Below are 15,526 nucleotides of genomic sequence, written 5' to 3'. Positions count from 1 at the left end.
TTACTTTTTTAATTTACATAGGCGGCGGAGGTGGGGGACAGGATGCCTGACTGAAGTCCCCCAAACAAAAACTTGGGAAGGCTCAGCCCCCCACCCCCTCCTTCCCTCCCCCCCCCCCCCCCTTCTCGCTGGCACATCATAAAATACACGCTTGGCGGTGTATGACCTCAAACGAAACTCCTTTTCCCGAAAACGCTACAATACAAGGAGAGGTCTGCAATCTGCGAAGATTGTATTTTACAGAGCCTGTGGCATCGACGACTTCCGCCTTCGGACTTCAAAGAATTCCCTCAAAAAGCACCATGAAGCAGGATCGTCTGAACTGCCTAGTTATGTATTGTCACAAGTAATTACAGACACACCGGACACTGTAAAAGAATTTTTGGGAAACTTGAGTAGGGGAATGCTCCCCCCCCCCCCCCCACGGAGGGGGAAGGAATGTCATTGTGCTTGGCTTGGAATACGATGAGTCCCCTTCCAATTCACGTTTTAAAACTAAAACATCATGTTTTGGCCACTAAAGTTTACCTGCTCGAGAGATGAAGATAAAAATCAACTAGTTCATCCCTCGCAAGTGTGTCTTAGTGCTCAGAAACATGGTGATGGTAGACTTTTTTTTTTTGGGGGGGGGGGGGAGGGAGGGGTTACCCAGCCCTTTTCTCGTATAGTAAAAATTCCCCATATTTTCTGAAGAATACATAAGTAAAGTAATAAAAATACAATGACGGCATGGTTCCATTATATGATCCCTGCTGGAGCGCTACTAATAAAACCACCTCCAAGTACAAAAGAGTTGAATAACCATTATGGGTTTCTCGTAGAAATAAATCAGTTTCTTTTTCATTTGCCTCTGCAGTCCAATCTAGTTGGAAAAAATATTTGGTAGGTCATACAATTTTTCTCACAGCTGAGATAAAGTGCCGATATCAAACTGAATACTTACAAATGCAACTTCGGGTCGCATTTTTCAGTTCCTTTCACTATTGAAAACAGTTTAGCACACTCTGTCTCTTTTTCGGAACACTTTTCATTTGTTTTATTTTCTGTTCTGTCATTTAGCGATTTACTCCCAAATGCCCGACCACAGAGGTAAATTACTCTGTTCTTTTATTCTTTTCTCAAAAAACAACTTACCTCACATCACACAGCTAATAAGAATACGTTACAATTTGCGTGACATTGCAAATTACTGTGACGCAACCGCACTACAAAAGTTTCTGTTTAACGGATCTCGAAGCACATAACTTGCATTGTGGCTCCAAATGAACATTTGTGGAATGAAAAACATCAAGTATGAATTGAAATTAATGCCTTTTTGTCACATAAAACAGTTCTATTTAACAATTAGACTACGAGCCCGAGTTTTCTACGAGCAAATAGTCAACGAGGCGCAGCCGAGTTGACTATCGCTCATAGAAAACGAGGGCGAGTAGTCTAATTGTTTTAGTAGAAACTGCAAATGATTGCAGTCCAAAACCTACAATACTGTGCACTTTGAAGACAAAAATCAAGAAAATTTACCGCTTAGAGAGCTACGCGCGCGCGCGACTGTTTTCTATCGGCGAATAGAAAACAGTGGGAGAACCAATCAGATTCGCGGATTTCCAATAGAACACAGCTGAGTTTCTACTAATGAAGCTTGTTGATTGTATCTGGCGACTACGCCTCCTCAGTAAGCAACCTGGTCCAACCTGTAAGTGATGTTTTTGGACGTAAAGTTATAAGTTGTCTTTGCATGATCGATTCGTGTTGTCAGAATTCAATCCCCGGGACTTGTCGTTTTAACACGTTTTATATTTATTAAATGGCTGAATTACGACTCTTCTTCTTCCCCTAAAGATACTACGAGAGCGAATTGAACTTACAATATTGGGACAAGTGCGACCAGTGAAACCGTCAATATTTACTTTGTTTTTTCTTTTTTTTTTGTATTTTAATGATATTTATTTCATACTCAAAGGTTTTTTTACAGCACACAAAAGATAACATACATATTTATATTACAATTCGAACACACAAATATCCAAAAAATAAATAAATAAATAAATAAATAAAAACACTCACGCAAACACACACACACTGTACCACCTGGGAGTTACAGGTATACTAGCTCTGTGAAAAATAATTGAATTATATAAAGTATATTGAATTGCAAGTGATGAATTGCAAGTATAAAAAAAAAATAATAAAAAAAAAACGCTCTGCGATAATAATTAACAATCAGTTTGATGCACTTTTATAAACTTGCCCCACTTTTTTAAATGAGTTGGCCATTTGTTGCCAGATTTAGCTACCATCATTTCTAGTTTGTAGATAGTCTTAACTTTAGCAAGGAACACCAAAAAAGAAGGTTTAAGCTTATCACATCTGCAAGAATAAATATATTTTTTCGCGATTAATAAAATGTGATTTACAAACAATTCTTCTTTCGAGACTGTTATCCCAAATATTATATCTTTACAACAAAGAGAGACTATTTGAATGTCAAGGCTGCTAATCCATTTAATAACCTCCCCCCAAAAATTTTCAGAATAATGGCAAGTTACAAACAAGTGTTCGAGGGATTCGTCCGCTTCTCCACATAAAGAACAAGCTGGAGATGACAAAATGCCGATTTTGCAAAGAAAAGCATTCGTTGCGAGACATCTGTTTAAAATTTTATATTGAAATTCGCGCAGTTTTGTGTCCAGGGCAACTCGATGCGGTAAGCTATATATCTGCTTCCAGTCCAACACATCGTTTTCGAATAGATCATTATATTTGAATTGCGCTGTAGGTGGAGTGATGATCCTATCACGTAATTCCTGGTAAATGATTTTTGATACAGCTTTACAGATCTGCACATCTTGTCCGTTTAAATGTAATTGCATCTGGTCTTGTAGGTTGAATGGCTTCGCAGTAATATATTGACACGTTTTTAGACATTTTCGCCATTCGGTTGGAATGGCTTCGATGACACAAGTGAGTCTAAAGGCATCTAATGGGGAGATATTTAATTCACGTAACTTATGTTTCGTGATAAGTTCATTATTTTCAGCGATTATTAAATCTCCTATTTTACGTATACCGATGCTGGCTAGCTTGTGATTGTATACAGACTTGCCATTGATGCAAATAGCTTTATTATTCCAAAGGACAGTTTTTAAAATATCAGCAGCTGATAGGTTCTGTACGGCTTTGTTCGATACAGAGCATTCTGAAAAGTATTTTAGACATTCTTCATAAAAGAGTGGAAGCTTGATAGGCAAAGTTTTCACATCAAAGTCGCAACAGAGGATAAATATGCCACCAACAGGTTTAAGGTAATGCAATAAAATAGTTTTCCAGTTGCTGGTCTGTTCGTTTGCAAGTCTCTTGCAAACAAGAATTCTTTGGGTTCTAATAATGGATTCGAGATGAGGAGCTTTGAGTCCGCCATCTTCGACATCGCTAACAAGCGCTAAACGTTTGACTTTATCTTTTCCTTTCTAGATAAAATTGAATATAATGCTATTTGCCTTGTTTAAGAATTCTTTGTCTAGACATATCATGCTTGCACGATATAGGATAATTGGAATAATGAAAGTTTTAACAATTTGAATCCTATCAATAACTGTAAGGTCCCTCCACCTCCAGATTCTTAACTTTTCTTTGATCGATTTAATCAGATCGTCACAATTTAACTTTCGTTTGGCGCATAAATCGTACGTGAAATGAATTCCAAGGATTTTAACAGACGTCTTAATTTCTAGACGATTAACAAGGTGATCTGAACTACGACTCTTCTTCTTCCCCTAAAGATACTACGAGAGCGAATTGAACTTACAATATTGGGACAAGTGCGACCAGTGAAACCGTCAATATTTACTTTGTGGAGTCTCGCACACCGCGAGTATTCTGGTCATCTTCAACACAATTTCTTTCTCAGCGCTGGATCTGTATGGTATAGGAATATCAAAAGAAGCAATTTCCTTATATTCTAAAGGTATTTAATCGAGTTTGGACGGTTGAGGGAGTTTTCTCATCGAGTGCAATGTTATGCAAATCAGCTTCGGCACGAGCGACAATTATGTAAACACACTGATTATGGCAGATTTTAATTTGTTCTCGCGTGCAATCCAAGGAGATACCCACCGGTTTGAAAGTAGAAAACGGTTCATTGAGGTAGGAAGATTGCATTGATGTGCTTTTTTACTCCAATATATGTTGAAACTTTTGAGTTTTATTCTCTTGTATTTACCTACATTTTAACGTGTGAATAAAGACCTCAGAGTATGGTGTCTTTCAGAAGCGCTGGCATGCTTAGAATTTTCGGAAAATTTTCCTCGTTTCGTCAGTGAACTAAATAAAGGTGTCGTCGAGTTTGTGCCAAAGGATATTCCGTCAAGTGCATTTTTGTGGACATAGCACGCTTCACAAAATGGTCGAAATTTAGCCCTTCGACTACCGTCGGCGGCCCCTGGTCGGCCAAAATTCAATTTTGGCCTGTAGCAAAGCGAAGATAAGAACTAGAAAATAATTTATTGTCTTTTTGTATGTATGGACCAAAGCCTTTTCACGGGCAAAACAATAAAAGGAAACGTTTTTTGGCACGAAGTCAAGAGGACCGCTTTAAGCCGGACTGACACTTAATTGGCTTCTGTTTGTAGTTGATACAACATTAAATCTGTTTCTTTTTATTTAAGTATTCTACCATAAAATCAAGGAGTAGGTTAATCGCTGCGTTTAAAATTCTGAAGATCAAGCAGGCTTCTTTTAAATTAATACGTAAATGGTACCTATTTTCACATTTCATTGCGAGACAATATATGCTTATTTGATATAATCATTTACCAGAAATTTCACCAAAACTTACTTCATTCAAACACTTTTCGTCAGTGTTCAAAAAGTTGTTACTGCTATAAGCAATCACTTGCCGGTTTTCAAAAAGAAGTAATTGAAATAATCAATTTCTTACTACCTGAAAAGTGGATATTTTAGTTAATCAATAGTGATCCCTTATTGTTACGTGACCTGTGCGCGCCACATGAGTAACAATTCGGTCCAAGTATGCTTGTCTTTTACAGAAAGTGTTTTCTCGAGTGTTCAAAAAGCGGTTATTTCAAATATTCAGTTTCTAGCCGGTTTCCAAAAATTCGATATTTCAAATAAGCAATTTCTTGCTATTTGCAAAATAGTTCGTTTAGAAATAGTGATCTTATATTGTTTCGCGACCAGTAATAGTAAAATGTTACGAGCGTCATTTGAACAACATTTCACGATAGCTTTGCGTGTCCTTTAACAAACGTTTTCCCAAACGTCTGGGAAAATTTGACATAAAGTGTTTTCCTTAATGACTAACCTTTTAAAACAGTCACGTTTCGTCGTCTCGAAACTTCGTTTTCATAAAGCAAATTTTTAAAGTTTAGGGATGATTCCCTAGATACCAACTGACAAATCTGCTTTGTATCCCCTGCTTCGTAGTCTTTGTCGTCTTTTGTTTAAAATTGTGAACTTTGAACGAAATTTTCGCGCACAACATTAGCCATAAAGTTAAAAATACAAATGTAGGAACTGCTTGCTGGTGTTCATACTCTTTGTGGCTCGTGTAACATTTGCTAGAAGTTTTACAACGAGCAAAAAAAATTACTTTTTTTAATGGACGATATTTTTTCATTAAGTAAATATTGCGAAGCCCACCCTAGATATATTCAACCAGGCATGCGCTATAAGTAAGGATGTCTTATCGTTACGTGACCTCAATGTAGTGTAAACAATTTTCGGCACAAGTTTGCGTGGCTTTTATAGCGTGTCTTTTCTCGAAAAATATTGACTTATAGCTTAAGCGGGTGTGTTTTATCGTCTTGGAACTGAATTTTCACAAACAAAACATCTGAAGATCAATAAGGCCACTTTTTGCTTATTAGAATGATATTTTCAAATTCATTGCTGGGAAATATATGCATATTTGATAGAAACAATTCATCAGAAATCTCACCAACTCTTACTTTGATAGAAACAATTTCCTGCAGTGTTCTAAAAGTGGCTATTTTAAATATCCAGCTTCTAGTCAGTTTCCAAAACTTCGATATTTTTAAATGAGAAATTTCTTGCTATTTGAAAAATAGTTCGTTTAGGTACCCAATAATTATACCAAATTATTTCGTGACCTGTAGTGTTAAAATTTTTTGGGCGTCCTTTGAGCAAATTTTCAGGATAGCTTTGCGTGTCCTTTAGAGAAAATGTTTTCACGAAACGTCTGGTAAAATTTGACAGAAGGTGTCTCCTTTAATGACTAACTGGCTTAAACGGTCACGTTTCGTCGTCTCGAAACTTTGTTTTCATATAGCAAATTTTTTAAGTTTAGGGAAGATTTCCTAGACACCAACTGACAAATCTGCTTTGTCACCCCCACCTCGTAGTCTTTGTCGTCTTTTGTTTAAAATTGTGAACTTTGAACGAAATTTTCAAGCACAACATTAGCCATAAACTTGAAAATACAAATGTGGGAAAGCTTGCTGGTGTTCACACTCTTTGTGGCCGGTCTAACGTTTTTAGAATTTGTATAATGAACAAGAGATATATACTTTTTAAGCTGGACGATATTTTTTTCATTTAGTAAACATTGAGAAGCCCACCCTAGATAAATTCAATCAGGCATGCGCTGTTTTCAAGCTCTACTGGCGCCGTCCAGTCTGGGCAAGTGAAGTTTGAACAGTAAACAGCACGTTTCCAATTTTTAGTCGTCAATTTCACATTACATTGTTGGTTTTATCATTGCCAAATTAAGACTTCTTAAAGGACACAAAGCCACGCACGGCGTTCAGTTCTCGACAGAGACCTAAACTGCAACACAAGCTTTTGGCTTTGACTTCACAGGAAAAGAGCTCAACGAGAAATCACTAAAACGGTAAGACATTTTTGTAGCTCTATTTTACAACTTAAACAGCTCGGCGATAAAGTGGCGGCCGCTTGGTTTTGCCCTACACCAACGTCAACTGAATAATATGAGAAAAGTTCTTCTCTGAAACCCGTTCCTTTTTGTTTCGTTATATAAAGAGGCTGCACCACAGAATATATTTTTCTAAATCGCCTAAGGGAAAAACTTAACAAGATACTTGGAATGTCGTTTTTGTACTTCATTTTATCATTCGAGCCCTATAGAAATAAAGAGGGGATATTTCTAGAAGACTGGCATCTTTACGGCGTCTTTAAAATTTCTTAAATTTAGAACAAAATTTCATTGTAAACCAACGTACAAGTTTGTCAGTTGAAGCAAAAATTCTTCTGAAAGCCGCGTGGATGTGATGAAAGTGACGAATTGTGTGTTTGCCATGTTGTTTTGATCTGAGTGGATTCATTTGCGTCTTCGCACATTGTGTAGTGGTAAACTATTTTTTTACGATATGAGTAAATTGGAATCTCAACTGAATGCCGGCAGTTATCATGTGTTTCACATTGCAAACAATTTCTAAACACATCATGTTTAAAAGTGTTTCCTTCTCCATAACCCTTGAAGTTTTTAGTGGCAAGAACTTCTTCGCCCGCCAATGCAAAAAGCATTCAGACACAATTTTATACCCCAAATTAATTAATTAATGGGAAATTTTAATTTTAATATGAACTTAAAGAAAGGCTAAGATCTTCTTTAAATAAAATGACAATTTTTCGCGGTATAATTCCTCTCAAGTTGCTCCTTTTAAGGCTTTCTGCAGAATTTTTGATTAAAAAAAAAAAAACAGATTTTTTTCTTCTTTTTTTTTTACCACAGAACAGTTTCACTTGCCATTGTTTATTTGCAGTTGTTGTTGATTTTTTTTTTTCAAATTTCAGAAAAATGAAGTTCGCTTTGGTTCTGTTCGTCGTCATCTTCCATCAAGGAATGGATGCCGAGGGAATTGCTGCGGTGAAACCAAATGTAAAGAGTGCCGCAATAACTTTTTTTCCCTTTCATTTTAATGAAAAAGCATTTGCTAAATTGAGATAGTAAAATGCTTTGATGGGTTAACAAAACGAAAATAATGACCACAGTTACCTTTAAGGTCATTGCCCCGGAATAGAACTGAACATAGATTTTCAACCAATCTTTGCCTATTTGTTGATTACCATAAGGGGAAGTAAATTTTGAAATAACAAAGTGGGGTTTCCATATTCGTTTAGGAACAGAAAGGCCTTGTAAATACCGCATAATTCCTTAATAATTGCCTTGAGAGTACTGGCAAAGTACACATTCCCAGTGATACAGCAACAACAACAACAACAACAACAAAAACTTTATTTAAGCTCGAATTTCAGAGTAGCTTGACAAGCTAATATTTTCGAGAACAAAATATTTGATAACGAAAAATTAAAATAGAAATAAACAAAGGAATTGATCTGTTTTCGTTTCGCAGAAAGAACTTGAACGCTACAATTAAAATCTGAGAAAAAATTGATAGGTCACAGTTTTCGAGAAAGAGAATAGACGGAGGGTAGACCACATTTTGTGACTTGCATGCTCAGTAATATAATAGGCCATATTAACGCCATATAGTGACTTCTGCATTGTAATTGGAGAATTTTACATAAAAATGTTCTTTTTCAGGAAAAGAGGTTTACAGCAAACAAGGAATTGATTTCAAAGTTTAAAAAGGTATCCCGCTCGTAGCCTAGCAATGCATATGCATTTTAAAGTTAAGTTATGCCATTTGTAAGAAAAATCCGGTTGGTGTGACCGTTGCATAATGGTAAGCAATTTTCCGAATATACCGACCAACTGGATGAGATTTCGCTTACCATTATTCTACCAGGCGTTCCTTCCCGCTCACTCGATCTAGCGCGAAATTCAGTGTTGTTTTCTGTCGATATAGCTGAATACTTCGAGGTAGAAAACAAACTTTTTGACGAAGAAGATGGGCTGATGCTGTTTACTGCCGTCAGCTGTTCCATGAGACGCGATTTAAACAGAATACAAGGTTATTTTGAGGTAACTGTTCCCGCCTACGCACCGAGTGAATTTCGCAGTCGAGTGAAAATTGGCACGTTCGAGCTAACCTGAGTATCAGGCCTTAGATCCTGTCCTGAGAAAAAATATGAACACATGAACAATTCCAACGTGGAATACCAGAGGCAGGAAGCTTATTTCTCCTGTTAAAAAAGTGCTGGCATTTCTATGGTCGAGGTGAACATACACGTTCCAAATTGGTATAAAGACGCCATATTGTAAACACGACTAAAACCGCGCGGAGGTGCTTAAAAGGGCCTGGAAACGGAAGATTCGTTCAAATGGTAAGAAAATTTCCGACGGTTCGTACCAACCGGAATAAAAGGAATACCTCAAAACGTATTCCACAATTTTCGAACGGAATTTCCGGAAAATTGCTGTTCCATTTGACTTCCAACCGAAATTTCCGGGTTTTTTGGCTAAATGGTAAGCACCCATGGTGTCCAGAATTCGAAATGCACATTGCTAGCAAAATTTCGCTTTAAAGGTCTTTAAAGGCATATCTGAAAAATTCGTTTCGGATCCGAATAGCCTACGTTGATCGGAGATTTTAAATTGCGTCAAATTTAAATAACCGTTGTATGGATGGGGCTGATGGAGTATGCGGCAAACTCCCTCGCACTGCTTGCTGTTCTTAAGACACGGGCATACACGACGTCGAAGAAGCCGTCAGAATTAGGGAAATTAAAGCGCCTGGAAAGTAATTGATATCATCGTGTAAAATAAATAAAAGAAGAACACAAGAAGCCTCCCAATGGGTCAACCATGAAGAACTAAGACAACCCAAAATGGCATTACATTGCTGATTGGCATGAACCTCTTTTGCGAATTCCTTGCTGTGTAATCGTGCACAAGAGAAAGCAGCTAAAATTGATATTGGATCTAAGCTGGCAAGTGCAACGGTCATTCAATGGTCATTTCCTTGCTTTAGTGCTTTCCCCAGCTGTTAACGTGCTTTCCTCGGTACAGTGTGAACATACATGTATTTGAAATAAATATAAATGTAAGCTGTTATTGAAATATAAGATGAAAGAAATGATCTTTGCAGCATACAAACTTTTTCAGTCTGAAAATTATTATTCAGAGTTAAGATGTGCTTGTTTTAGCTTGAATTCTGGCCTTTTCTTTAATTTCATAGAAGTTTGGTTTTAATATTTTGTTTGTTTTTAGAATGGCGGCGTTGAAACTGAGCTGCCCAAAGCTGAAGACGTCCATCTGTCTGAAGACGACCCCGCTACATCAGCATACGACATGGCTTGGCAGGCTCTTCACATGGCGGCCGCCGCTGCCTGCAGAGGAAGTACCCCCACGGGAGGATCTGGTACCCATGTAAACGCCGTGTTGAATAGAGATAGCCGGGGACCGAAAAGTTGCAACCAGCTTTGTTCCGAGACGGTTTTTACTCACTGCGATGCAGAGGTCTCCATCCATGGAAAAGTCGGCAAGGCCACTGAAAATGGACAGGATGTGGGTAGTTTTTACAACTACGGATGCGACCGAGGTTACAGGGGATATGGAAGAAGCGAGGCGTCATCTAATGACGAAGAAATCCTGGAATCCAAGGGGGGTGCTTTCAGCTTCTGCTGCTGCCGAAAATAAGCATTCAGTTTGGTATTACCAACTCAGGCAGTGAAATATAAGGCAACGTAGTAAGGGACAATAAAGACTTAACATCCGGATTATAATTTCTCTGTAATTGTTTTTTTGAGAAAGAACGTAAATAAAAGTCGTCAAGATCATAGCCTTCTTTCTTTGTGTTAAGTTATGTAACTCAAACCTTTTTTTGGAACCTAGTAGCCCAATAAGCCTTCGTTAATTAACCGTTGGACGTAAAAGCAAACTCACACCACCACCATATATAATACAACCCCTTGGGTTTTAGCGCTTTTAAGACGCATCAAAATTACTATTTGATTAGTAGATAACCCTTAGCATCCTCTGAAAGATACGATTCTTTTTTTTGTCACCGGTAATGAGTTTTTGACATCAGCTTTACAAGCGAATTCGCTATTTCAATAATAAAAAGAGAAATACTGGCAACAAACTCTCCTAGACAAAACTTTATTGCTGCCGCAGCGAAGTGAGCCTGAAGCGAACGAGCGAGGCAGCCTCAATCGGCAAAAGGATTACTTAAAAGGGCTTGCAATCGCTTTTTTCTTCAAAACGCAAGGAATTGTGGTCGGCGGAAAGATCAAAGGCGCAAGGAATTGTGGTTATGCGCGAAAGGAAGATTTAGGATGCGCATCAAAGGCGCAAGGAATTGTGGTTATGCGCGAATGGAAGATTCAGGATGTGCAGTGGAATTCAATGTGATCTTTGTGCTAATGCTTTGTGAATAATGGCGGAAGATGCAGACGAAGCTCTCATTATCATTTTTGACACCTCACTGGAATGACATGAACGCTGAACAGTTACAATTTAATTTATTCTATTTCGACCTTTACTTTCAGTATAAATTAGTTTTTTTTCTCGTCACATACTTGATAATGGTGCCACTCACCAAAATGTTGTTCCGTTTTTTCGGTAATCTTTATAGTTAAAATATATAGCAATGAAAAATGTCCATGATGCGCAAATATTTCTCGTTATTTTTTAGTACGAGAATTTATTGTACCCAAAGGCCAAACCAGAAACGAGCGCCAATTTGTCGGCCTCGTTGATTGCGTTTTGCAGCGTTTTGATATGTGACCAAGCGCAATGCAGGATTTCAAACAAGTGACATCTTGGATTTTCAGCGCGCACAAAGTAAACTGAAATGTTAAATACTCTGCTTTTCAAGGCAAATTTTGTAAGAAAAAAGTTCACTCGAATCGACACGAAGCTCTCTTCAGCCTAATTTTACTGCAGTGACTTTTTATGCCACTCAATAGGGGAAGTAGCCTGATGTAAGCAAGGCGTGGAACTCAATCCCCGACACAATGCGAACGCTGAAGGCTTTGCGTTTAAGTCCGTTATTTGATGTAAAATTGTAAATAGTTTCTTAACTTTTTGTATTTTCTTTTTATTTGTTCTTGTTTTGTCCCTTTTGTTTTTTTCGGCATAATACCATATTTTTGCTAGGGGCCTTAACTAAATCAGTTACTGCAAGCATACTACTAAATCATTCTTCCCCTTTTAGTCCAAGCATTTTAGCGAATAAAAGTGGTCACCTATCACATTGCAAATTTATAATCCTCTATTATAGAAAGGGAGAAAAAAATATTTATAGACCTTCTGTAAAAGGCAAAATTTACAGCTGTATATAAACAATTTATTATTTAATTAAAAAAACAGTATCCGCCTCACAGCTGGCGTATCTTTTTATATATTTACCCAGAAATCATTTTTCACTCACGCCTACTCCTCGTCCTCTACCCCATTTCTAACGTTTGGGAGCAGAAACTACGAGCTTGTCGTCCAGGTCAGACCTATATCACTCCACCCATAACTGAATTTTTTTTTTCATTTCTTCTAGGTCCCTCCTTCGCTCCTCCCCCCATCCCCCGCGTTTTTACTCCCCTACTTTAGCTTCGCGCCATCTCTTTGTTAGAAAGAAAGCCCCGCGACTACATTTTTATTTTTCTCCTTGGTCCGCCTTTCTCTCATTTAATTCTGTCTTGGTGGGCCCTGTCCGGGGTTTTTAATTTCCCGGGTCTGAAGGGTGACGCGGGATCATCATCCCTTATGCTATATCTCTAATTCGAGCGGGAATATGCACCACTCTTAAAGTCTTGACGGGGGAGTCAGTGGGGATGGAGGTTTCTCTCCTCTCTCATTTGTCACTCTACTACCAGCTAAAACTAGAGTGTTCGCTGCTTGTGGTCAGTGTAGGGCTCAGGTTGCACCTCTGTCCAGCCGGATGACTGTGAAAGTGAAGTTGATGACGATGATGATGATGTTTGATTCATGCATCCTTCCCATTGACACTGTCTGCTGGTGTCTAGATTATAGCTTTACTTTATTTCAATTAGCCGGTGATGTTTCCATCATGAAAAGTAATGAGGAAAGTTGTTTTGTTCTTTCTGCTGATTTTTAAGGCTTATTTGTAAAATTAGAAAAGTATAGGCAAAAGGATATAACGTGATTCATTTGTCCTACCCAGTGATTAGAACTTGTGAGGATGTCTGGATCAATCTTTCTTTTTGTGACATTAGTAATTTGCGATAGAAATACATCTAGAGTAGGTTATTGTATGTAGCCTTGTTTTCATGCTGTACAATAGCGGTATGTGTATAAGTAAGTCACTTCCCCTTCGTAGATTTTCTAGACTTTTGATATGTTGATCGGGACACTTTTCTGAGATGGATAGTGAAGAAATAAATTCTGTTGCAATTTGTGATGGGTCTTATCAATATATGACTGGACTATTTGGCAGCACTTCTACCATTTAGGTATACTAGTTTAAATAAACACACTGTGTTACAATTACGTTAAGGTCGCGGGGGACACCTTTGGCTTATCATTATGCATTTATTTAAAGCGTATGCACGAAGTGCAACGACTGTCATCGACAACTTAATTAACGAGCGAGTATTTGCATAAAAATATGAGCGCGGGCGTGATTTGATGAGTTCACGTGTGGAATTGTTTGTGAACAAAATGTTAACTCAAAAGTAAATTAGGGTTCTGAAAAAAACCCATTTTTATTTGATTTCTAAAACATAAAAATGCTTGAACTATTAAGAGATTTTACCCAATTTACAACAACGCTTAACTTTATTCGTTAGGTTGAAGGAAGTCTATGGCCTAATATTTATGTAACTCAGAGTTATCATAATAATAATATTCACTGATAAACAATCGTGTCTTTTTTGTTACAAAAAAACCGCATTGTTCTCACCATTCAAGCGTGGAATATAATTACCATAATTTCCATTTGGAAACCGTGTTTTGATCAGGACACCTTCAGAAATCTCAAAGTTTGGACTTTTCCGACAATTTTGGGGCTGAGAATACAGCGCGGATACAGAACTTCGTGAGCTGCCACTGCAGAGAGGTAAACTAGGCATACTGTAGCGTGTCATAACAGAAGCGGAATTCTAAAAGAGCGCTTTTAAAAATAGAGAGAAGGCATTATATTCAAATTTGCGCATTTACCATAACTTTCTGGCAAACTTTAAATTAAAAAATCCGCTTCTGTTATGACACCCTAGAGGTATTGACTGATTAGTTTTTGACAAGATCACATTGTGCTGTCTCCTACTCGTTCCGAAAACTCAGCCCCAAAATCAAGTTCTTCCCAATTTGTAACTAACGATCGAGGCTGTTACTTCGCCGTTAAGTGCAATCTACCAAATAAAAGATCACATTTATAATCTTTTATCATTTCTGTATGTCTCTGTAAAATTTGAGCCTAATCGCACCAATAACAGCCGAGAAATAAGCGTTTTAAATGATGCAGGTCAAGCAAAATTTCGCTTCATGAATTTATTCATGCTGTAGGTGTCCCCCGCGACCTTAAGCTAAAATACCTAAAACCCTAAATCATGCGAAATTTCGCTCGATTCAGGTTGCTTTTGCTCCCTAAATTGCAATTACATGAAAAAAGCGCTTTAGGAAGAAATTTGACCTGTTCTCTTAACCCTTAATATGCTGAAATTTCTCCAAATAACAGGGTTTTTTTAACCGTTAATCGATTTTCTTGGCTCTACGGTCCTAAATTTCTCTAAACTTTGCTAGAAATGCACTTTCTGACACTGCAGTAGGTTTTTGATGCAATTTCCATGTAAAAATGTACAACATTTTACTTGGCGCATAAGCATAAGCCAAAATTTGGACAGTTTTTTTTTTTTTTTTTTTTTTTTTTTTTGCTGAACCGTTCCGATTTTTTTCCTTGTTCCTTTCCTTTTCGTTTTTCTCTTCTTTCTTATTTTCTCTATCTTTTACTCTGTGCACCCCTTCTACTGGCCTGAAAAGTTTTGATCTCAATCAATGGAAAACCCTGGAAAGTAGACCATGATCAAGTACGGGCATATTGGCCTGTTTTAGCACCAATTTTACACCAAAAACTGATCACGTTTTTTTTTTTTTTTCGATTAGCTCTGTCAGAATGCAGTCAATAGTCAAGACGGACAGTCCTGTGGAAAGATCTATCCAAACTTTACAAGTTGCACGTCACAAAAATCTGCTGACGTGTAAATTGGTGACGTCATAAGTGGTTGAATGGCCTTTCCTCCAAATCCCGGAATAATCCGGACTTAGCATATTAAGGGTTAAAAGCAAAACTTCGTATCGCATCGAAAAAACGTCGCCACAAGCGAATGAATAGCTGGCGAATCAACTGGCGAATTTGGAACAAATTTTGACAACACAAGGAGTCGGTACGTTAATTAAACAATAATTACGACGTAAATCCAGATTGAAAATGCAATTTAAAAGTGCTTGAATATTCTTAGAAAGTCCGTGGATGTGTTGTAAGTTCCGATGAAAGTCTTGTCTTCGCTTTTACTTATCGACACTTCGCCTTCGCCTGTCTTCACTTCTCCTTTGAAGAATGATTTTTATCACTGCCGTATTCTTTAGGTTTTGCTTAGCGTGTTTCTGTTGGCTTGCCTTTCGATTAAGTTCTTAAAAGGCAAAGTTTTAAAACTTTCTGTATACGACATG

The 15,526-nt window shown here is 37.6% G+C and overlaps 1 protein-coding gene across 2 annotated transcripts; it reads left to right on the top strand.

Annotated features, from left to right (window-relative positions):
• The first annotated feature begins 6,717 nt into the window (after nt 1-6,717).
• Nucleotides 6,718-10,682, top strand: LOC144655577 (uncharacterized). Of its 2 annotated transcripts, XM_078515834.1 has the most exons (4): nt 6,718-6,868; nt 7,792-7,876; nt 8,543-8,590; nt 10,112-10,682. In XM_078515834.1, exons 2-4 carry the CDS (start codon nt 7,796-7,798, stop codon nt 10,538-10,540), a joined length of 558 nt encoding a protein of 185 aa, XP_078371960.1. In that variant the 5' UTR covers nt 6,718-6,868; nt 7,792-7,795; the 3' UTR covers nt 10,541-10,682. The 2 variants fall into 2 exon arrangements, with proteins under 2 accessions (XP_078371960.1, XP_078371971.1); XM_078515845.1 differs by lacking the exon at nt 8,543-8,590 and having other exon boundaries at nt 6,720-6,868.
• Nucleotides 10,683-15,526: the final 4,844 nt, after the last annotated feature.

The sequence above is a fragment of the Oculina patagonica genome, chromosome 1 (assembly GCF_052425735.1).
Source record: "Oculina patagonica isolate OP01 chromosome 1, crgOcupat, whole genome shotgun sequence".
NCBI classification, from domain to species: domain Eukaryota; kingdom Metazoa; phylum Cnidaria; class Anthozoa; order Scleractinia; family Oculinidae; genus Oculina; species Oculina patagonica.
The sequence above is the reverse complement of the archived record's forward strand: the minus strand, read 5'-3'. Positions and strand labels throughout refer to the sequence as shown.